We start from the raw sequence: 23,368 nt of genomic DNA, 5'->3' as shown, positions 1-23,368 counted from the left end.
GTTTTCAAAGCTTTTGTTGGACACCTGTTCAACACATAAGTTGCACACATTATAGCTTCCATCCAAAAATTGTGAGGCAACTTCTGAGCTTTCACCATGCATCTTGCCATCTCCATGAGAGATCTGTTTTTCCTCTCAGCTACACCATTCTGCTGTGGTGTATACGGCATAGTACATTGATGTTTGATGCTCTTTTGAATCATATAATGCTGGAATGCATTTGACGTGCATTCTCCACCTCTATTTGAGCAGAGTGTTTGGACTTTACATCCCACATATTGTCAGCCATTGCTACAAAGCGTCAAAAGCATGTAAACACCTCTACTTTCGCTTTTAAGGGATAAACCCAAGCAAACCTGGAGTAGTCATCAATGAATGTGATGAAATAAAGATGCCCCCCTATGGATGGTGTCCACATTGGACCACATACATCACTGTGTATGAGCTGTAATTTACTTTCAGCTCTAACAGCTCCATCCCTGGAGAATGGTTTTCGATGCATCTTTCCCAAAATACACCCCTCACATACATGTCTTGTTGGAGACTCAACCATATGATGCTTGTGCAAAAGCATCAAACTCCGAAAATTTACATGCCCAAAATGAGCATGCCAAAGCTTTGCATCATGCATAGCAGGAGTGTGGGCAGCCACTGTATGTGCATCATAAGTACGCTTGTCATAGCTGTCCAGCTTGTACAAGCCTTTGTATCGTGTTCCGGAAGTGACAACCCTTTGATGGGTCTTTCACCAAACAATTCCCATCTTCAAATTCTACCTTTAAACCTTGGTCGTTTATGGCTGAGACGGAGAGTAGATTTTTCTTTATCCCTGGAACATACAACACTTTTGTCATACATATATTGGCACCATTGGCTGCAACAAGTATGACATTGCCAATTCCCTTTACTGGATAAGTGGTATGATCTGCACATGATATACAGTGTAGCCATTTGAAGCATAAACCAAGTGTTGAAATACATCTTTGAATGAAGTGATGTGGCTCTCGAAGCACCACTATCAAAATACCATGATACATCCTGTCTATCAGATGCAATGCAAGACATATCATTGTTTGAAGCACTTGGTGTGTCACTAGTGCATGTGACCAAAAAATTGTACTCTTCTTGAATTACATTAGCCAATTGCTCTGCTTTGTCATCAAAAGAGTCTGCTACTGCATTTCCTGCATCTTTCTTTTTCTCTTTTGCAATCCGCTTTCTACATTCATTGATGTAGTGGCCAGGCTTATGGCAGTAGGGACATTTGCCCTTCTTTTTAGGCTTGTTTGCATCCCCTTTGTCAGGCTTTTCACCACCAGAAGAGAGCTGTCCATGACCAGCCTTACTAGACTGGTGTCCCCCATGCTTAAAGCTCTTTGCTTTACCCTTATCCTTGGCTGTAAATGCCTTGTCTCCACCACGGTTGCTAGATAGGTTTGCTCTTGTTTGCTCTTCCTATAAGAGTAAACCCACCACTCTTCAAAAGTGATGGGATTAACACCTCCTCTCATAGAGAGGTTGAGAGAGGTGTGAAAGCCCAAATAGGAAGGTGGTAAAGAATGAAGAGTGTTGGTGACTCACTGTCTGTCTGGGATAACCTCATCAATGTTGAGCAATTGTTCTTGCAAATCTTTCACTCTCATCCATAGAAAGAAGATCCAATTGCCTCTTCAAGTAGGCAACTCTTGTCTTGTTGCGTACCTGATACATTGCTTCCAATGTGTCCCATACAAGCTTCAATGTCTTGCAAGAACAAATGTGTGGAATAATAGACCTTTTCACTGAAAGGGCTATCAAGGACATGGCCTGTGCATCCTTGGAGTCCCATCTCTTCTGCTCTTGTGTGGGAGCAGGTTCTACTTCAGGAGCTCTTTGAGCACCTCCCCTTTGAGGCGTTGCTGGTTGTATGGTAAGTGGGCGTGTGTCGTCACCAGACGGTGTGCCCCAAAACCCTTTGGCTACCAGCAAATTACGGATCATGAAACTCCAAAGGGAGTAGTTTGATCCATCCAACTTGTCCTCCTAGGTGAGCACGCCAAATACATGTGAAGCATTTTGAGCCATGTAGACAAAATAAACCTGTAAGCAAACCAAGCACCAATGTGCACTGCAAGGAAACCAAATGTCCTGTGCAATTTTTTGCCTGCAACTTGAAGCAAGTATAAACCTGCAAGTGACTTGGAGATGGAGCTGTACTAGTGTTGGAAGTAGAGGGGAAGCTGCAGGTGGCGACGGGTTGAGGGTTACCAGGTACAGAAGGCGATGGATACAGAGGCGTCATAGCTGCAGGGCGACTAGGTACAGAAGGCGTCGGGTATTGAGGCGTCTGATGCTTGGAGACGGGCAACTGACCTTGACGGTGATGGGAATAAGCGCTGCTGTTGTAGGAGACGGTGAAGGCAGAGGCGCGGGCGATGAGATCTGGAAGGTCTAGGCGACGAGGACTTGGCTAGAAGATGGTGCGGGACGGTGCCGGCTTGAAGACAGCGAGAAGGCGACGGGGATGGACGGATCTTGTCGGACGGATTTGGGACGACAACGGAGAGAAGACCCAAAAAATGCAGATTTCTGTCAATTTCCACGTAAGCCCCAAGTGGGGCTCAGCGCCGCCTAGGGCCGCCGCCTTTGGTGCGAGCGCCGCTCGTGGGCAGTGCGGTGGTGGAGCCCTCTCCATTATTGCCGCCCGATCTGGTGGCTAAATAGGGCGGCGGAGCGCTAGCCAGGCAGAGTAGAGGTGGTAGGGATTAAGGCTGGAAATTTGGCGGCGACTGACGGAACCTGGGAGCAGACGGACGGACTATGCAGCGACGAAAAAATGCAGGCCACGATGGGAGCTTGCTGGAAGCCGGGCGTGGGGAATCGCACGTCCAAGGGCTGCAACCCAGCTCTGATACCACTGTTGGGACTCACACACTTTCTTGCAGATTAGGGTTAGTTGCAGAAACAAGAAGCTGACACAAAGAAATGAAATGAAATGATATATTAACGTCCTCAAAAGGCCAAAATGACCTATGAGACCAAAAAGGTTACAACAATTGGTGGATCTGATACAATGTCTGTGTAAGAAAAGCTAAAACAACTAAACAACTAACTGAAATTGAAACAAGAACTATAAGGAAAAGTAAGGTACGAGGAGCTCCTAATGGATAACATCTGGGAAGGAAAACTCCAGCAACAAAGGTAAGCATCATATACATCACTATCCAAAGATGTCTCTCATCGGTCGATGGCGGATATCCTCAATGTCCTCCATGGTGAGTACTCTGACTGGATGTCTCCCATGCCGTGCTAGTATGGTCGTGATCCTCTGTTGTAGTCTCCGTCGGTGTTGGGATGGGCTTCTCATCTTGGGGCGCCTGGACCGCCCCAGCTCTATAGCCCGATCAATCAGTCTACCTCTGGTGCGGCTATACTCTGGGGCTAGCTGCAATGCCTGCTGGCCTGACTGCTCAATCTCTGGTCGAAAGAAGTCTGTAATCTGCCTCTGTAGGTGTCTCTCCCTCTCTGATTTCCTCCTTCTCAAGAGACCCTCTCTATGTCTACGTAGCTCCAGCAAGTATAATCAGAGGCATCTCTGATCCTGGTATCTCATGACTCTAGAAAGTGGTATGAAACCCTCTCTGAACAAGCAGTGAAAACGGCCTCGTATCTCATAATATACTGGACAGTGACATATGTAATGTAACTCTGTCTCTGGCTCCATTTGGCACAGCTGACAAGTCCTGGCCTCAGTTGGTACTACTTTGAATCTGCTAGTCTCAATCTCTAGCTGGTGTGAGGATGTGCGCATCTGACCAATAGCACACCGTACCCCATGAGAAAGATGAGTATCCATGTAGCTGGGTCTAATCACAAACCCATCCTCCGTGAGCTGGAGAAGATGATCTCTATAGAAAGCCATCTTCGTACCAAGCTCGTGTGTTGGCTGTATCCATGTCCTCCTAGTGTCCAGCTGAGTCAAGTCCTGCCTAATAAGTCTGGTAATCTCTGCCCATGTGAGAGAGAGGGAGGGTGCATCCACGGAGTACTGAAATGGAGGTAGCCTGTCCATACTAAAGCCATGCAGTTGGAACCAAGCTGTCATCTGTGCATACCAACATGATCCGTCTCCCTGTGATGCCAACTGTCGTGAAGACTCCAGGGCTAAGCGAGCATATCTGTCTCTAGGGAGAGTCCAAGTGCTATGTATAAAGGAGACTGATCGAGTGAGTGTCTCTACTACGAATGGGGGGGCAGCCAGCTCTGCACGGATAATATCATGTGGTACGGAGGCCTTGGCCCTAATCATCCAGGAAATCATAGAAACCAAGGGCCTCTCCATACATCTCCATCCATCAGTGCTACTAGCTCCGGCTGTGGTGATCCACTGAGGGTCCCCGTATCTCCACTCCATACAGCATGGCTGAAGTGACCAAAGTGTCAAAGAGCCAGAGCTTTGTTCGAGGTTCCTGAAACTGAACCTGTGAACACATCCTCTCTAGTCTCTCCAATGCTGCATAAGCTCTGGTCAATCTGGTCTCCGCTGCTCTCCTCAAGGAAAATAGTGGGCCACTAAAAACCACACCAAGGTAAGTATATGCATCTGTATACTCCACTGTCTCCTGACCATATGTAAAGGTGGATACTGACCTTCTAATCCACTGTGCTGTGGTGTTAAACACCATCACCTTGGTTTTACCAAGGTTAACAGACAATCCACTGTCTTGTGCAAACGTGTGCAATGCATCCAAATGACGCTGCATCCCCTCTGGAGAATCTGAGATCAGCACAATATCATCAGCATACAATAACAGCGGAATCCATGTCCCTGCTAGCTGTGCTCCTCTGTCACCCTCCCGCTCTACATAGTCTGAAACCTCATCCACATACATCCCAAATAAGGTGGGAGAAAGGGGGCAGCCTTGTTTTACCCCAATAGTGGAGTGAACCATCTCACATATACCCTGCGTAGTACGTACCTACCCCACAACTGTCCTGTATAAAGCCATGATTCCCCAAATCAGCTCTGAGGGCACTCCCATCTCCTGTAGTCTGCGCATCAGTATGGCTCTCGGTTCTGTGTCAAAAGCTTCGCGGAAATCCACAAAGCAACAGTAAATCCTCCTGCCATATAATCTGCCCTCCTCAATAATAGCTCTAAGTGTCAAGATATGGTCAAGAGTGGAGAAACCTCTCCTGAACCGTGCCTGCCTTGATGCACATATGCCCTCTCTCTCTGCCCATCTACTCAACTGCTGCTCAAGAATAGATGCATATAATGTAGCCAATGTGTGACCAATCATGATGGTACGATAATTCCCAGGAAGCATGGGATCCCCTGACTTGAAGATAGGCACAATCGTGGACATATTCCAAGTCTCAAGAAAACCCTCACACATGGCTCGGTTAAACATCATAGCAATAAGCTCTGCAAGCATATCTCTAGCATGAATAAAGTGCTCTGCTACCAAACCATCATGATCATATGCTCTCCCAGTCATCATCCTGTCAATAGCTTTCCTTACCATCTCAGCAGTAAAGAAACCACATGTCTCTGAGCATGGCTCCGATGGGTCTGGCAGGGGCGGCTGTCCTGGTGCTGTGTACAAGGATGCTGCATACTCACCCCAAATCTCTGTGGAGGTAATGGCTGGTGATGGTGAATGCTCATGGAATAGTCTCCATGCCTCGCCTGAGTCCTGACTCATAAATAACTGATACAAATCCCTCTCTAACTGAGCAAGATAAGCCCTCTTCTTCTGTCGCACTAGGTGCCGGAAGGTAATCCGTGACTGTCTGTGAGTGGTAACACCCATGAGCACCTCTCTCTGTAATCTGATCCTCATCTCTCTGCACTCCTCATCATACCAGCTGTTCTGGGGCATGTTCCCAGATCGTCTCCGTGTAGGCTGACTATGGGGATATGCCTCTGATGCTGCAGCATGAAGCGTCTCTATCAATATCTGAGTGAGCTCATCTAATGGCCGTCCCGGCTCCTCGGCACATAAGCGTCTATATATCTCATCCGTGTACACGGTGTCAGTCTCCCTCGTAAAGGTATAACGAGTGTGTGTGGAGACATGTCCCAATGGAGCTGTGCTGAACTGAAATGTGAGAGTGAAGGACAAGATAGCATGATCCACTGCTACTCCAACCGGCCTAGTGCCTACCATAAAATCCTGAAAAGAGGGAATGAGACTGGGCTGAGCCATAACATAGTCCACTGTACTAGCACCATGCCGATGTGGAAAGCAAGCGAAATTGCCCGCTGCTGGGAATCTCTGTAGGCCATTCAGGATGGTCAATCCATGTGCAGTTCTCATGTCTATCAAATACCGCCCATACTCAGTGTGTTCCTCATCCTGTGAGAGTCTAGATAGGCCCATATCCCTAACATCAAGCTCCCTCAACATCTCCTTTGAGGTATCATAAAATACTGTCTGGTTATGGGTGGTCCTGGCATTGAAGTCCCCCAGGAGAATGATGTCACCATCCCTGGAGAACTCCCAAATGTCATCATCCAAAATAGAAAAGGGAGACTGCCCACTAGGTGATGCATACACTGATGTACTAGGAGCAAAATAGCATATAGCAATGTAGAGATATGTGCCCGTCTCTTCCCTCAGTCTAACCCACATGTACCTAGCCTGCTCATCTCTGCGGACTATATGTATCAGTGGCTGTAGCTCCTCTCTAAACAATACTGCCACTCCTCCTGAGCCCCGTCCTCTATAATCTGAACGAGTCTCCTGTCTACAAGCTGTCTCCCATCGGTATCCACTAACATGTGGCATGGACTGTCCAGGAGCTTGATGCGTCTCACAGTAGAAGATGATGTCCCTCCCAGTGAAACTATCCTCAAAAGCCCCTACATCAAGGCGTAGAGATCCATTACAATTCCAAGTAGCAGCTTTGAGTGTAGTCCCATAGGTCTCGCGCCGTAATGAAGAGCGCCTCTCCATAATCACCACTCTACCATCTCTATAGAAGGCCACTTTCCCTTTCTCTCGGGCTGCCCTTATCTCGGGCATAACTTCTTTCATGTGGGCAAGTTGCGAGAGTGAGGTCATCTCCAAGAAATATTCCCGTCTTCTTGAGTGTAGGACGTCTCTTCAAGAAGTCGTTTTTCTCTTCCATGGAGGGGAAACGAATGATAAGTGCTTTCTCCTTAGAAGATTCGCCACTACCTTCTCTCTTCTTTCCCATTCTCCATGCCTTTGTGTGCGTGGCTTCAATGCCCATCATAGAGAAGAGCTCCTTGGTTTCCCCTTCCGCATCATCACGGTCTTTTAGACCGGACACTCGTACATGTAAGGCCCGGGTCTTCCTCCTTTGCTCCTCTTCAAGGGTCATGTTGATGATGGTGGGAGTGGGGATGGGTGGCGATTCTTTACCTTTCCCTTTCTTGGCGACCTCAATCCATTTCTCCGCCTCGTCCACCTTCTTTTGTGTCTTTGTGATCACCTCCACCCATGAAGATGTCTCCTCTTTATGTTGCTCCTCCTCCTCTCGAATGATCCTTATTTGTTCCTTGATGGTATTCAGCTCTTCAATAAAGGAGGGCTGAAATTTTCCATCCTCAAGCTTGCCTTTTGAAGTAACTCCTTTTTGAGGACTGAGATTTCAGCCGCTTGACTTTCAGCATGCAATTTGGCCTCCACTAGTTCCTCCTTTAAGGCTGAAATCTCAGCCTCTTGCTGGGATGTTCTCTCTTCGAGCTCTTGGATTTTGTCAAATCCCTTCTCGAGTTTGGAGAGGCGGTTTATGATTGCGGTAACGGAAGAGGCGACCATTTTCGTTGATAATTGTGCTGCCACCTTCGTGAGCTCCTCTTTAACTCCGGTCTTGGCCATGACTTTTTGCAGAACTTCCCACAGCCAATGGACTGAGAGAGAGCAAGACACAAAATGTGTGGTGATCACAAGTGCAAGTTGCATGTGAGTCACATCCATATAATATAGAAGTACAGAAGTTATATGGGTAGAGTGTCCTTTCACACTTGATATCCAAGGGGAGAAACCACATGGGAAAAAGTGCCCTTGGTTAAGCCCTGCTCACACGTAGAACTACTATAAGTGAGCATATGCCTACAATTTCTGTTTTGCCATATTGTCCACAATGCCCAAAAATTAGTCCACACAAAGAATACCCCAAAGTTGGTATATCGTTGTGGAATCCGAGCGAAATGCCAGAATGTCTTCCCAAAATGAGCTCCCGGGAATCGCATATGAAGACGTCCTGAGAGTCTGTCCAGTAGGGCATGAGAGAAACCATAACAAATGAGGCATTGTCTCATCGCGTAGCATGTAACGGTGACATCTTGCCATAGCGATGTGCCTCTTTTCCAAAAGTATACCGACAGGCAGAACTCCCACAATGCATCTCTAAAGGAACAGTCTTTCCTTCAGTGGCAAACCATTTTTCCATATACTCCTCAAACAACCACCCCACCATCTATTTGTTTTGTGCATTGTCCAAAGCGCATTAGCATGATCCGCAATCCAAGGAGGAGCAATCATTTTGATATAGACCCTTTTAGGTGTTAGTTCATGTAACCTTATAGCTTGAGGTGGAGCAACCCGCCAGTCCTTCAAACGCTCCTCATGATTGAGTGGAGACACTGGCTGAAAAGGCTGCAAGAGGGTGCATATGAGATGCCATAGATGCCTTTAGTGCATGCCTTACCCATATCTCTGGCTTGATTGAGTGGAGACACTGGCTGAAAAGGCTGCAAGAGGGTGCATATGAGATGCCATAGATGCCTTTAGTGCATGCCTTACCCATATCTCTGGTTTGCTTCTGGGAAGGAGATAACATAGCCTTCATCATTGACCACATCCGCCACAAAATGTACACTCTTGAAGAAAGCTTTCCGTGGTTCAAGAAGGCCTAACGGAGCATGAAACAGCCTACTCCAATGTATGCTTTCCAGGTGCATGGTGTTTCCAACATCCGGTGATCTTCCATGCCATTCTAGTTTCTCTGTTAGCAATTTGCAGTCCATGATTAACCTAGAGCTAAAGGGGCAGCTTGGTATATAAGTGCCCGAAAACCATTTCCCAAGAGTCGGGGATCCATGTACCAAATGTGGCGGACTTCAAAATGGTGCACATGGTTGCTAACATCTGTACCCAAGGCTGTTTTGAGCTGCAAAATCAGTGAGCAAAGTGGCTTTCCTGGCAATGACATGAGTATGAAGGTCAAGAATGTTGCGCCCCCATGATGTCTTGGTGTATATAGCTTGTATTTTCGCAGTAGTTTGGGGCCTTTAGTATTGTGCTTGGTTTTCCAAAGTATCTCTAGTATAGCAGACGTGTACTCATCCAAGTGCTTCTTTGGCCAAGCAGCAGAGGCAAAAAGAACTATATATATGCAATGAGAATGGACTGCACTATAAGGAGTCTTAACATGTAAGGGCCATGTGCCCAACTTCCAGAACTGCAATTTAGCAATTATTCTCTACAAAACCCAATCAGCTTGGAGTTTGAACGACGTGTGCCGTGCGAGTGGGGTAACCCAAATGTCTAACTTGTAAGCCCAACGGAGCGTGCAGTGATAGATCCAACCGTGTCCAAGAGATATAGATAGAGAGAGAGAAGGGGAAGAGAGATATGGGAGTAGGGTTTTCACAGAGTACACCACGCTGAGCGGGGATGTCAGGTTGAAGTCAGGGTCGAGGCACAAGATTTGTGATGCCGAGCTCACCACGAGGATGACCCAAAAGTGTCTCGCACCGGGCTAGTACCAATATCCAATACCCGAATCAAGTTCGATGCTGTTGGATACCCACAAGAGTCTCTACACGAAATCTGGACAAGAATCTCGGAGAGGCACACATGAAGTTGATGGCTGCAGGGCTGTACAAAAGTTGGTTTCAAGGCGGCAAAACTCTAATGGAGGTGGCGCTCTAAAGTGGTGTAGGCGGCGCTGCTGGAGTGGTGGTGGTGGTGGTGCTCTTAGGTGGCGTAGGTGTGGCGTTGGTTGCACAATCAGCTAGCGCTGGCGTTGGTGGCTGGCGGCGATTGGAGGCTGCAGGCGGCACAACAAGGCTGAGTTGGCGGTGCACGGGCCGTACAGGCTGTTGTTGGGCGGTGCAGCTGGCAACGAAGGCGGTAGTGCTCAGCTAACGGCGGTGGCGCTGTTCATAGGGCGGCGGCAGGAGGCAGAGCAGCAGTGGAGGAGGGCGATGCAGAGGCGGTTGCTGACGGAGATGGAGGATCTGGGTGGCGCTAGGAGGTAGAGGGGGGAGATGATAAATCTTCAAGGAGGCTCTCTTCAAAATCTCCACACAGGATGATTCCAAGAGGGTACAAGCTTTCTTATATACTTGATGGGGGTCTCTGCTTTTTGTCTTGCCTTGCTTTTGCTTTACCACTTTGCTTTTGCTTTTCTCTTTTAAATCTAGGCGGCGGCGCTTTTTCACAGGGCAACACAGAAGCGGCGGTGGTGCGCAGAGGGGTGGAGCAACAGTGGTAGGTGTTGCAAAAGGGGTTGCCACCAACAACAGAGGTGGAGGAGATGGGTGATTTTGATGAAGTAGAGAGGGAAGATGATGTTGATACCTCTCAACAAGGTTCTGTTGGTCTCCTCAAGTAATAGCTCCAAAGATTTTCTCTATGCCTCACCAAGAGGGACCCTGCTTTTGCCCCACTTTGCTTTTGCTTTTTCTTCTGGCTTTTGATTTTCTTTAAATATTATTTTAATAATAGCCAAAGTTCTTGATTTATGCTTTTACAACTTCAAGGCCTTGCTTTTTTTCTTGGAGCTGCTTTTTGATCCACTTCGATGTCCTCTTTCCAATGGTGTTCTCAGCTTTTTGGTCAACCTTTGTTTTGACCTAGACGAGTGCTTTTTCCAATTCCAACTTTAGGAACCCTGTTTCCATGTGTCCATCATCTTGTCCGTGTGTCCGGGCATGAGTTCTATCATGTGAAAAGAGCATGGAGGACCAAATAATTACACATGCATATACTAGTGACCATAGTCTCTAATGATGAGTTGGATCCTCTAAACAAAACGATACCAATCCACATCCGTACTTTCGAGCATTTGCAACTTTAGCGGAGTAATGACCTTTTTGACCAAATTATGGAAAATGTTATGCAAGAGGGAATGGTTACTGATGAGAAGTGGACGACGGCGGTATAAGGGCGATCATCCAATTGCAGTCTGAAGTATAGCCCCGTCCACAATGGTACATGATCAGACAACACTTGTGAGTGATTTACCCAAATTTTACATATAAAATCATCATAGTGATCTGCATGTAATAAATACCATCTATCCAGGCGGGCTTGATATTGAGAAAAAGCCATGTGGTGGAAAGTGAAGCTAGACACCCTAGGGCACATTTGAGTCCACAAATCAACAGCATGTAAAGTATTTATCATTGCATTCCAACGGAACCTCTCAGAAGCTAGCATATACGAATGACCAGATGAGTTATCCCCTTGCTGAGGGGCATTGTTAAAATCCCCACACAAGAAAGCAATATGCAGCCATGGGTAGTCTTTTCTTGCCCACAATATTAATTCGACGCAGCCATGTGTGAGGAGGAAGCATCTAGGGCCCAGTTTTGTGTTGCCATTTGCCTTGCCCCCCCCCCCCCCCCCCCCCCCCAAACACACACACACACACACACATGTATATATATTATAAAAGCAAGAAAGAGACTTCTATTAAGCAATTCAAAATCACGGCAAGAAGCTGGAAAATGAAAAAAAAAAACCTTATCCTAGTGTGTATGGTGATCTCACCAATCTGGGGCATTATGATCAACAAGAGAGTCCTGTGGGAGTCGAAGAGAAGAAAACCCCATGATCCCACTCTCATAAACATAATGCACTTAGCTTGCACTGATCTAGATGGCCCCTGTATACGAGTCCATGTGGCCATAAGAGTGTGAACAATATATGGCCCTCTAAAGCCTCTATGCATCTCGCTCTTCAAATTTTCCAGGCTGTAATACCGGCAATGATCTCCGAAGTGGTATCAATCCTCTGGAGCAGGTGGTGTATGCCACACACAAGGAATATCCTGAAGTGAACACCTCTGAGCAACACCTCTAGATACCAAAATGACAGGATCAGAATCCCTTCCCTCGAAGAAAATCTGTGGGCCGTGCCTTAAGCCCTTGCGCTCCTTACATGAAAATTTGCACCCAGGTTCTAGAATTATTCCTAACATGGGTTTGAATTTATGGTCAAGTCCTTAACTTGCTCACTTTATTTTCTTGAATAAGTCAAGAGATCTGAATATGAGAATTCTCTCTTTGTGTGTGCATAAATGCGTGCTTGCGAAGCGAAGCGAAGCTGGAAGTTGCAATTTTGTGTCCTAGTGGAGAATTTTCTGCTGTATACAAGACTATTGTGCCATTGTAGAATTTGGCTCCCCCATTTTCAAGCAAGATGGGAGCTTGCCATGACTTCTAACTGGGCTGTTTTTCTGGGTGTGATTGGAAATATCAAGGTGATAGGAAGGATAATAGATCTTTTGCTATCACGAGTTGCTCCACACTGCCATAGAAATGGCATTAATTGCTTTCTTCCTCTTCTAGTGATGGTTTGAATGTACTGTCCTTGAAGATCTTGATGTGGCTGTGCTAACATGTCCCAGTTCTATTACCATGTTGAATGTTTCAAGGCAAAACTTAATCTTCTCTAGAGAGTTTTTGGTCTTGGCCCCATGACTTGATGTTGTAGACTGGCTGTAATAAGCAAGAAGGATTTTTAAAAGGGTGGGTTCTAAAATGCTGTTATTGTTCACAGTGTTTTTGGGCTTTGCATTCACATGCTTGTTACCCACAGGTTTGGGATAGGAGATGCCTGATGTCAAGAAGCCGTCCAGCAGGAATTCTTGTGGGGCACTTAGAGGGTGTCACATTTATTGACAGTCGTGGAGATGGTCGATATTTTATCTCAAATGGAAAGGATCAAACAATCAAATTATGGGACATCCGGAAAATGTCTACCACAACTTCAGCAAGGTAGTTTTTATGTGCTACTAGGTTTTGTATGATGCCACTTACAAAGAGACTAATTTGTATGATGCTTCAAGCTCTTTTGTTTGGCCTTGTATGATGTCGAGCTCTCTTCCCTAGTGTTGTAGGGATGCCCTTCTAATTGCTGCTCTTTTCCCATAGAGCTGATTAACGTAACATGAGGTCTTTGTGTTGTGCAACTAGTGTGATCACTAAAAACCATTCTATATAGCATCTGTCGCACATTACCAGTAGCATTCTTGTTGTTACCAGGTGAAGTCCAGTTTAAGACATTTGTATCAGTATTTCACTTGTTAGGATCAGAAGTCCATGCTTCATTACGTTAGTGTTAAACCACACCTTTTAACCGAAAGGTAAGATATTTAGTCTGCTTAACCTTGCTCTTTAATACTTGCAGCAGGTCTGGTTGTCTGGCAAACTAAGAGTGGTGGTTCTTAGGACAGTATGTACAGGTGTCCATGGTACACACAACACAATGGTGTGGTCCAATCATTTCCAGTCCGGCGCCGCTTGTAGAGATTTTGGGGCTGTTTTTTTAACTCAGGATTGGGCATCAAACCTACAGCTGATCATCATAGGCTTCATCATCTACACGTATCACTTGTGTACCTCGTTGACAAGCTTGGGATACATTGGATTTGGGTACTAGCCCAGTGAGAGATCTTGTGGGCCAACCGCGCGGTGTGCTCGGCAATGGGATCTCGTTCCTCGACATCGACTTTGACATCGGTTTCCACATTGGCATATTTGTTTGCTTTTGTATTCATTGATGTATTTAGCTCAGCTTCCAAGCCCGTGGATTGTTCCTGAATAAATTCTTGAAAGGGGGCGGGGCCTGTTCCCCGCTCAGTGTGTGTGTCTTGTGCAAAGTTCTTTAAAACCTACTCTCTCCCTCTCTCTATCTTCTCTCTCTATTTTCTATCTCTTGGATACGTGTTGGAATCTGTCATAGCACGCCCCGCTAGGCTTACAGTGAGAGTGGCACTGGATGGGCATATCCCCATGTAGGTGGCAATGTCTTGTGCCTTGCCACTTTTTTTTTCCCGGAAAAACGATCCTTCTATTAGTTAATGAGAAAACGCCATAAGGCTACAAAGCTCACCTCACAAGGAGGGATAAAAAACACACAGTGAACACCTGAGCTCCACCCCCGTGGCTGGCCGCTCTCTGGGGGGGGCTACCTAGTAGTACATGTGGGAGGTGAGAAAAGCCAAACTGGAGGCCTATAGTGCCAAGTGACATCCTCGCCCCTCGCGATGAGGAAAGGGCCAGGCTGCCAAGTGCGGAGGAAAGCCTTGCGGCGACCTCTCATGCGATCCGAGTCGCCCTGAGGCTTCCCCCAGTGTCCTCTCAGGGTGTGAATGATGTCCACCCAGAGGGCCTGTATGACCTCCGCCGGTGGAGTCGCCTGGTGGTCAATGGCCTCCCTGCATCGGGCTCTCCATATGTGCCAAGCCGTCATGCTGCTGATCATCTCCCATCTGTGCCCGTCCCCCTCCTGAGGGACTGCCGAAGAGAAGTCTGGCGTCGGAACCACCGCCATCGCCCTGTCAGAGACCTGGATGGTCGCACTACCAGGGACGTCCTCGTATCCAAGGGCCGGGCCGCTGTCCGTGGCCCAAGCCACCGCACCCCACGTCACCAGCATCTCACCTGGCGAGCCTGCAAAAACCATCCTGAGAGCGCGCTGCCAGACCTGCTGTGCCTGTGGGCAATCCCATAAGCAGTGCCGCTGCGACTCCTGTGCATGGCCGCACCGAGGGCAGGACGCTGGGTGTCTTCCAAAAGCTAGCCAAGCCCCCACAGCCAGTCCTCTATGCGCTGTGAGCCAGAGAAAAGCGTCACCTTCCGGGGCCGGAAGCTGGCCCAAAGGCGTTGCCAGAAGTCCCTAAGAAAGGCAGGGGAGAGCCCCTGTCGCCGCCAATGCTCGGCCGCTGCCGGGGTGCTCGCTATCCTGTGCCTCTGAATCTGCCGCCCCAGCCTCGCTGTGTACTGAAAAAAGGGGATGCCTGGGCTGGTAGGGGCCGAGTAGGGATCTCGCCAAAACCACTCACCTGGATCCCACTGAAGGCGAATAAGAGGCCTGCTGTCCCAAGCCCATAATCTCCAAGAACAGTCCTCCCCTATCGAGGCCGGTGAGGGGTCTACATGCCACTGTCTCTCATGAAAGCCGACCACCCGCACCCTCTGAAAAATACAACCCTGGAGCTCATCCAAATCTAGTCGTGTCCTCTGAAGCTGGCCACCTTCTCCCACCTCGAAAGTGAGTGGGGCGGCTCTCTCCGCTGTGCCGCAGACCGCTAGAAGGATCTCATGCCGAGTAAAGACGCCCATCCCACTGTGGAGGTGGAGGGTCCTGTACTGGGGTCCGCCACTCCCAGGGGATGGCCGCCTCAATGTCCTGTCTCATCAACTCTCTGCCCCTCATCCCACTGAGTCTCCTCTCCTCAGCCTCTAGAGGCAGCTGCTGAAAACAAATCCAGTCGTCTAAGGATTGGGCTGGGCCGGAGCTCAACGGGCCCCACGACACGTGAGACCGCGATCCAACCATATGGCCACCGGGAAGTCGGATCAAGGGGTTCCAGATCAATGGCTGCCTCAGGCGCTCCTCATCGGTGCCCGGGGGAGTCTGGAAGAGTGACGGCCTCAGATGCGCCCAGGCCCTCAGAAGGCTAGCTGCAAAACGCTCCTCGAAGCCAAGGCCCACTCCTCTGGATCGCTGCTCTGTAAAGATCCACCTGATGCTGGGGGTCCAGGGGCCGCTAAGAGAAGGAGTGCGGCTGAGCATCCTGGAAACAAGAAACTCCTTCCACGGCTCAGCGCCTGGTAGGAGGCCACGGCGCCTGGTAGGAGGCCACGAACCACCAACTTGCCAAGCAAAGCTCGGCTTTGGCAAATAGGATCAACAATGCCCAGGCCGCCTCTCTCCCTCGGCTGAGTGATCACAGCCCATGCCACCTTGGCCCTGGCGGGCCGCCCGTCGCCACCGGACCAAAGAAAGTTCCTGATGAGCCTCTGCACCTGGCCAATGCACGCCCGAGAGAAGGCCTAGCAAGAAGTGATGTACCACATGGTAGCAAGCAGAACCTGGTTGGCCACCACTACTCGGCCAGCCAGAGATAAACGAGCGGTACTCCAATACAGAAGCTTCTTCCGACTGCTCAGAAGAAGGGGGGCTATCTGCTGCTCCAGAGATATGTCAATGCCCACATAGCATCCCAGATAGCGCACTGTAGTGCTGGGGGGCAGCCACTGAAAACCATCAACTGGCCTCCAGGTCGGGGGGGCATAGAATTGACCCACAACCCACACGACTTGTGCCAGTTGATCAAAGCGCCCGAAGCTATGCAAAACCTGTCCATGGCTGAGGCGAAGCGGCGGAGGTTCTCCTCTCCTCCCTGAAGATAGACAGCAGTGTCATCCGCAAACTCCGAGTCTAGGAGCTCCTCCGAGGTGCGGATGGGGAGCTGGAGACCCCGCAAACCTGTATCCTATGCCGTCAAAAAAGTGCTCATGGCCTCCGCCACAAAAAGAAAAAGAAATGGCGCCAAGGGGCACCCCTGCCGCACCGAGCGCGAGAGCTGGAACCTCTCTCCGCGCACGCCCTGTATCAGCACCTGGCTATGAGCCGATGTGTAGAGTGCAGAGATCCCACGGATCCACTGAGGGGGAAGCTCATCCTCTCCATAGTGCCTTCCAAGAAGGCCCAGTCCACCTGATCATATGCCTTCTCGAAGTCTGTCTCCTCCCTCTTTGGGGATCAAGTGAATCAACCCCTCTGCCATGCTGTCCGGCATGACTCCCGACTCCATAATCTCCTGGAATGCCAATCTGAAACCCCTATGTAAGAGACCCTAGTACCTCTGGAAGAAAGCCACTGAGAGGCCGTCCTCTCCTGGGCATTTGCCCCGAGGAAGTGCCTGAAGAGCCTCCTCCAGTTCCGTATCCGAGAAGGGGGAGAGAAGGGAGTGCTGCAAATGGGCCGGCACAACCGGTCTCGTGAAGCGCCAGACTGCCTCCCGAGCCTCTCTCACCCTGTCATCTGCTGGCTCCGCAGAGAGCAGATCCCTGTAAAAATCTGTGGCTATCGCCCGAGCCCTGGGGGGATCCACCACAACCTGGCCATCAGCCTGCCGAAGACGCCTGAGACCCTCTCGTCTGAAGCGAGGCCCTGTCGCCTCAAAGAAATCTCGAGTCACTCTGTCTCCAGCCTGAGTCCAAAAAGAAGCCCGAGCATGGAATCGGAACTCCACCCTCCTCTCCTCGATGGATCTGATCTCTGTGCGAGCTGACTCCATCTGCTCTGAGATCCAAGGGCTCGTAGGATCCCTCTCCTGGAGTCTCTGAAGGGACGCTAGACTCCTCCGCAGGCTCCTCTCCTGCTCTCTGAAGGCCTCCAGACGGTCCAGGGCAGCCTGTCTGAGCATCCGACTGATCTCCTGCAAGCCCCTGGCAAGATCGCTGGCTGCCGATCCTCTGCTGAACTGCAGCTCCTGCCAGACCTGCTCAACTCTGGTCGCAATCTCGGGCTCCTCTATGAGACAATCTGGAATCCGGACGCTCTGGCCTCGCTCTCCTCTCGTAGGGTCCTCGATCTGGAGAAGCACTGGAAAGTGGTCTGAAAACGAGGAGCCTGCAAGTATGCCCACAGTGCCACCTCTATCACAAGCCCACTCATCAATGTAGAACCTGTCGATGCGGGAAAGGTTAACTCCTGTGGCCCGTCTATCCGAGCGCGAGAAAGATGAACTCCCCTGCAACCTGCCAAACTCCGGGAGAGTCCACGGATCCTGGCCTCTCACCTGCAGCACTAGTTCCTCCCAGGCAGCGAGCTCTGGCCCATGAATGGTCTCCTGGCTGCCCCCCATCCTTTCCTCTGCATCCTCTAGCATGTTGCAATCCCCCCCTAGGCACTAGTGGTCTTCCAAGGGGAGGGACTGTCTAATGGTGCTCCAGAACTCGGCTCTCCCGGTCGCCCCATTAGGGGCGTAGAAGTTGAGGAAGCCAACGCGGTCTTCCCCAACCCGAAGAATGATCCACTGCGGTCGACCCTGGACCAGAGTGCCAAAATCCACAACCTCGGATAGAAGCTGCTCGCTGACTGAGATGCATACTCCACCCTGGTTCCCCTGGGAGCCATATGCCGGTGACCAAAAAGTGTGACTCCTGCCTGGCAAGATCTTCCCACAGGTGCGGGTACGCCCGGCAGAAAGGTGGTGCTCCTGGATGAAAAGGATATCTATGGGTCCTCCAACGAGAGCCCCTTGGATCTCCTGGCGAAGTCTGCCCCGACCAATGTAGCAGCGATGTCCACCGAGACCCTGGATGTTCCATGAGAGGATCCTCATGGATGAGCTATGGCAAGTGAAGCAGCCGCCACTGGCTCACCCCTCTCAGCCGGCCCGGATGATCTGCCCTCCACTCTGTGAGTCTTGGGCGCCGGCTTGGAGGGAGAATAGTCACTGTCTGTCCGGGTGCGGAGTCTCTCCAAAAAGAGGGTGACCTGTCTCTGTGTCCAGTCCCACTCCGCCTTCGCCCTGTCCAGGGCATAGGCGTGAGACCAATCCTCTGCATATATGTATCTAAAGGTAGGCTGCACCCTCGGGGCGGCATGGAGGAGAATCAGAAGCACCGCCTCAACTGAGGTGTGGACCGGATCCGCCCGCCAATCTCCTATACCAAACAAGCTCATGCGGGTTGAGTGTAATCGGGTCTGCAATAAGTCCGTGAGCCCCAAGTCACTGAAGTGGTGAGAAAACTCCAGTATCTGATCACGCAAAACTTCCTCTACAGAGTTGCAATCCCATGCTGTGTCTGGGGCAACACTGAGAGGAAAGGAGAAGGCCACCATGCTGCTCACCACTGAAGGAGAACGAGAGGGATGGCACACCACGCAAACTCGCAAGGGCGTGACCAGTGTCTCGAACGGGCCAGCATCCAGCTGGAGACACCTGAAAAAACCGTAATCCACTGGGAGCCCCATCACTCGCGGGGGCCCCCCAGGGGCTGCTGGAGAGAACTCTGTGGCGGGCGAAGCTAGGATCGCCATCTCCACCGGCCCGGAGTGGCGGTGGAACAGCCGCCGCTGGACAGAACTCTGGCCTACCTAGCTGCGCTGCCCCGGGGCAGTGGGTGGTCTGGCGAAGTATCCTGGAGAGGCCGAGGGAGGGATGGGGGCTCGCGGAGAGGAGGGAGGAGAGCGAGGAGAGGATGGAGAGGCGTCTGCCAGGGGATAGGTGTCAGGGGGGGCCGCCGGGGGAGGCGGGAGGGGGGGGGCTGGGGGGGGAGAGGGGGGGGTGGAAGGAGTGCTCTCCGGGTGAGGGGAAGAGGAGCCGGGGGTCGCAGAGTGCGGCCCAGGATCCTCAGGAATCTGCTCCATGGAGGGGGCGGGGCCCCCCGCGGGGGGAGGCGGGAGCGGGGTCTCCACGTGGGAGGCTCCACTGGCGGCCTCAACGGGCATTGAGTCTGAATCCTCGTCCATCGGGGTGGGACCTGCTGGCCGCCTATCCCTGACTGGAGCATACGTGCGGGTAGGTGCCTGGACGCCAGCCGGAGTCGCCTGTCCGCCAGCCTGTCCGCCAGGCGGCGTCTGCGACGGTCCCTGCGGGCCGGGCTTTTCCGCCGGCGAACCTCCTGCCATCCGCCAGCCTCCTGGGTCTGCGCGGCATCCTCCGCCGGGACCTGCTCGTCAGATGATGGCGCCTGCTGAGGCGAGCCAGGGATGTCCGGTCTCTGAGGTGGATGGCCACCCCTCGGGTCTCCTGCAGGGGGTCCAGAGGCGGCATAGCGTGAAGGATGAACCCCCTTGTTGCCAGAACAGGCGCGTGCGAGATGGCCCATCTCCCGACAGGTGTAGCACTGGCTGGGGAGGCCCGAATACTCAACGCGCTGTAGCAGATGTCCTCCAGAAAGACAAGGGAGGAGGATCGTCTTCAGCAGGGACTCCGGTGTGACGGAACCACAACACGAATGGCCGGGAGTCCTGCTGCCCGAGCTATCACTGAAGCCGCTGTCTGAGGCGTCTCCACCACCTGCCCGAACGCCTTGCCAATGGATGACAAGAGGGGCAAGTACTCCCTACGGAGTCCAGGAAAGCAGATAGTGACGGGAAAACCTGTCGCGCCTGCTAGCGGGTCAGAAGCGGGGTCGAAACCGTGAGTCCATCGCGCCAGGAACGCCCGGGAAGAGCGGAGGGCAATGGGGCTCCGAGCCAGCACCATCTGAGCTGCTTGAGGGGACTCGAAATCCACCTGGTAGTAGCCACGTCCCAAAAAATCTACGCTGACGATCTTGGTAGGCACGCCAACAAGGCTGCCTTGCAGAAGGTCGCGAAGCTCTCTCCGCATCGGACGGCTACCCACTATCTTGCAGACCAAGGAGGAGGCCTCAAGAGCGGAAACTGTGGAAACAAACAACTGATGATCTTCAGCTGTGAACTCCAGACGGAGACCGGAATCGGCAGGGGTAGTTGGAGCGGCTTCCATGGAGTCCTCCAGAGGGAAAAGGCCAGAACCCGGGGTCACCAACGGGAGCGACACAGCCCTGCGAGGAAGAGGAGAGGCGGAAGGTTACAGGATAGCGGGGGCGGGGCGGGGGGGGGGGGGGGGGGGAGGGGGGGAGCTGGGGCGGGGGAGCTAGCGGTGGGGGGAGGGGCGAGACGGAAGGGGAGGAGAGGGAGAAGGCGGGGGGGAAGAGCCGCGCAGCGGAGGAGAAGGCGGAAGGGGCAGAGATGGCGGAGGAGAGAAGCGAGGCGGAGGAGAAGGAGGCGTGGGGGGTAGAGAGGCGGGGGAAGAGATGGCGGGGGAAGGAAGCGAGGAAGAAGGCGGGGCGGGGGGGGGGGGGGGGGGGGGGATGGCGGGGGAGGAAACGTGGAAGGAGGCGGAGGAGGAGAAGGCAGGGGGGGGGAAAGAAGGCGGGGGAGGATGCGAGGAAGGAGGCGGGGGAGGATGCGAGGAGGAAGGCGGGGGAGGATGCGAGGCAGAAGGCGGGGGAGAGATGGCGAGGAAGGGAGCGAGGAAGGAGGCGGGGGAGAGGACGGAGGAGAAGGCGGGGGACAGGCGGGGGGGAGAGGGGGGCGCGACGGCGAGAAGCAGCGGGAGGGGGGGAGGTGGAGCTCGCAGGCGCAGATCACAGTCGCAACATCATTAAGCCCTGGTGCAGTAAATTGGACCTTGTGCCTTGCCACTTGGTGTGCGCACTACTAAGAGGAGTTGGTAGACTCTTCTTTTCCATTGAGTGAGGAGTGCTGCAAGTTGTTGGCAGACCTTGGCACTCTATTCGAGTAGATCATGAAGGGGCACTTTTGGTCGCTAGCCTTGAAGAAGGGATTGCATTGAGGGTGGCGATGGTTCTGGGATGGGTGACAATAGTGATGGTGAGTCAGGATGCATAGTAGTCTCCTGTGGTGTAGTCCCGAGATCCTTGTATGCAATGCATGGTCCACAATATTGCGGGAAGGAGTGCATCTGCAGACTTTTCTTCAATGGATGGTACTTCTAGAGCCTTCTTTTGCGCACGGGTGATCACTATGTAGGTGGGGGGTCAATCACCCACGGTGGTTGGAGTGGGTGGTGAGGGTGAGACTCCTAAGGAAGGAAGGGAGGTGATTAGGACAGGATGTGGTGACAAGGGGTATGCTCCCTCTCCCACCGAGACGAGGACCGAGACGAGGTGTGCTGTCGGAAAAGTGAGTGAAGTCCGCAGGTGGAGAAGAAGAAGTTGATATTTGGAGCCTGTGCAGTAGGGGCAAGGTGGTGATCCTTTAGGTAGGGGTTATTTGCTTTGGTAATGACCATACTCACCACACCTGTAACGGAGGACGAGCCGTGTGTGGGGTTGAGGCGGACGAGGTGGGTGAGATCTGGGGGTTGTTGCTAGGGTGGCAGCTGGACGATTGGGGATGAGAGGTGGAAGACTTGATGGTGAGGGAGGGGCTTGTTGGGTGTAGGTGGGGCCGGAATTAGCGGTTGGTACATAGGAGTGTAAGGGCCTACCAAGTGACTGGAAGCTATCGGTGGGAATGGTGGTTGTTGTTGGTGCAACTGGTGGAACCCCTTAAGGTAGTAGCAGTCTTTATCCTCTCATGACCACCTTTCTCACAGAAATCGCAATATCTCCTTCTTGGAGTGTGACCGACAGTTTGATAGATGGCACACCAAACTATTCTCTTGGCTTCTTGTTGAGCCTTGAGCTCTTCTATCTCCTTTTGGAGGTGGGCAAGGCTACCCTCTTCTTGCTTAGCCTCTTGGAGCTTGAGAGCTTCTAGCTCACGTTTGAGATGGTCTTCTCCTTGTGGGCATTGTGGAGCTTGAGAGTTTCCAAGTCTATTTGGAGCTTGGTCACTATGCCATTGGCAGTGGTTGTGGACCTCAGAGTGTAAGCCCTTCCGTTGCCATCACCTTCAAACAAGAGACGTGTGAGCGGCAAGTTCTTGGAATTCCCACAAGGTGGCACGTGGGGCTCTCCAAGATCTTTTGTTGAGTGGTGCACAGAAGAGCCTGGAAGTCACTTGGAGGGGCAGGCAAGTGGGCCACCAGGACTGTCGCCCATGTCATGAGCTCAAAGACAGTTCTTGCAACACCCGGTCCTCATAATTGCTTGGACAGAAGGTTCTTGAGAAGGTGTCACGCAGGACTATCCAGTTGCCAAGGTAGTTCATTGGAAATTGACTGTAACCATTTGTCAGCCGACCTCTCCAAAGTGGAAGGAAAGAGTACCACGTAGGCATCCTTCCTGTCCAACCCTCTGCTCCTGCACATGGCCAGGAAGCGCCACACAAGGTCGTCGGCATCTTCTGAGGTAGTTCCTTTGAACATTGGCAACTTGACGTTTACATGTCCCAGCACGGTGGCTAGGGGTTCAATTCCATCCAGATTTACATTGGCCATGAGTAAAGGTAAGGGTAGGGGTGGAGGTGGGCTACGGGGAGGCACAAAGTCGAAAGTGGGTTTCCTACGACTGTACCAAAACAAATGGACAAGGGCCTTTTTAGTGGACTTGATGACCCAACCCGAGAGCATGTATTGGGCATGCACACTAGTTTCTAGAACTCATGGGAACTCTTGTTAGTTGAGAGTCCCCTGCAAGATTGCCAAATTTTTAGCTTACCTGTAGCCGACCTTGTTGCCTGACACACTAGGTTTTGTGACATTGTTTGTGTCATGGATTCACTCTATGGCAATATGCCTCCAGGAGTTGCACTTCGTTAGGAAGATGTGTCTGTGTCACGGGTTCACCGTCTGTGTCACTGGTTCACTTGCGGGAGACGTGCGGTTACACTGCCCCCTCCACTATGCACTCACACACTGGCAAGACACTATGCTCGACGTGCACCCAAGCGATAGTGACAACATGGCAATAAAAAACAAGAACAATTGCACTCATTCACTA

General features: G+C 51.4%; 1 protein-coding gene and 1 pseudogene across 2 annotated transcripts in view; one reads left to right on the top strand and one right to left on the bottom strand.

The window, feature by feature from the left end:
- Nucleotides 1-23,368, top strand: part of LOC147605138 (LEC14B protein-like) — a 178,967-nt gene that overhangs the window by 73,754 nt on the left and 81,845 nt on the right. For both annotated transcript variants that reach the window (XM_086794431.1, XM_086794432.1), the window contains exon 7: nt 12,786-12,964. In XM_086794431.1, the coding sequence (XP_086650557.1) occupies nt 12,786-12,964 (179 nt within the window). The remainder of the gene's footprint in view (nt 1-12,785; nt 12,965-23,368) is intronic.
- LOC147605139 (uncharacterized) lies at nt 3,080-4,321 on the bottom strand (annotated as a pseudogene).

The sequence above is a fragment of the Cibotium barometz genome, chromosome 60 (assembly GCF_041138505.1).
Source record: "Cibotium barometz isolate CiBa-2024 chromosome 60, ASM4113850v1, whole genome shotgun sequence".
Classification (NCBI taxonomy): Eukaryota; Viridiplantae; Streptophyta; class Polypodiopsida; order Cyatheales; family Cibotiaceae; genus Cibotium; species Cibotium barometz.
Note: the sequence above shows the minus strand (reverse complement) of the source record. Positions and strands in the feature narration are given on the sequence as shown.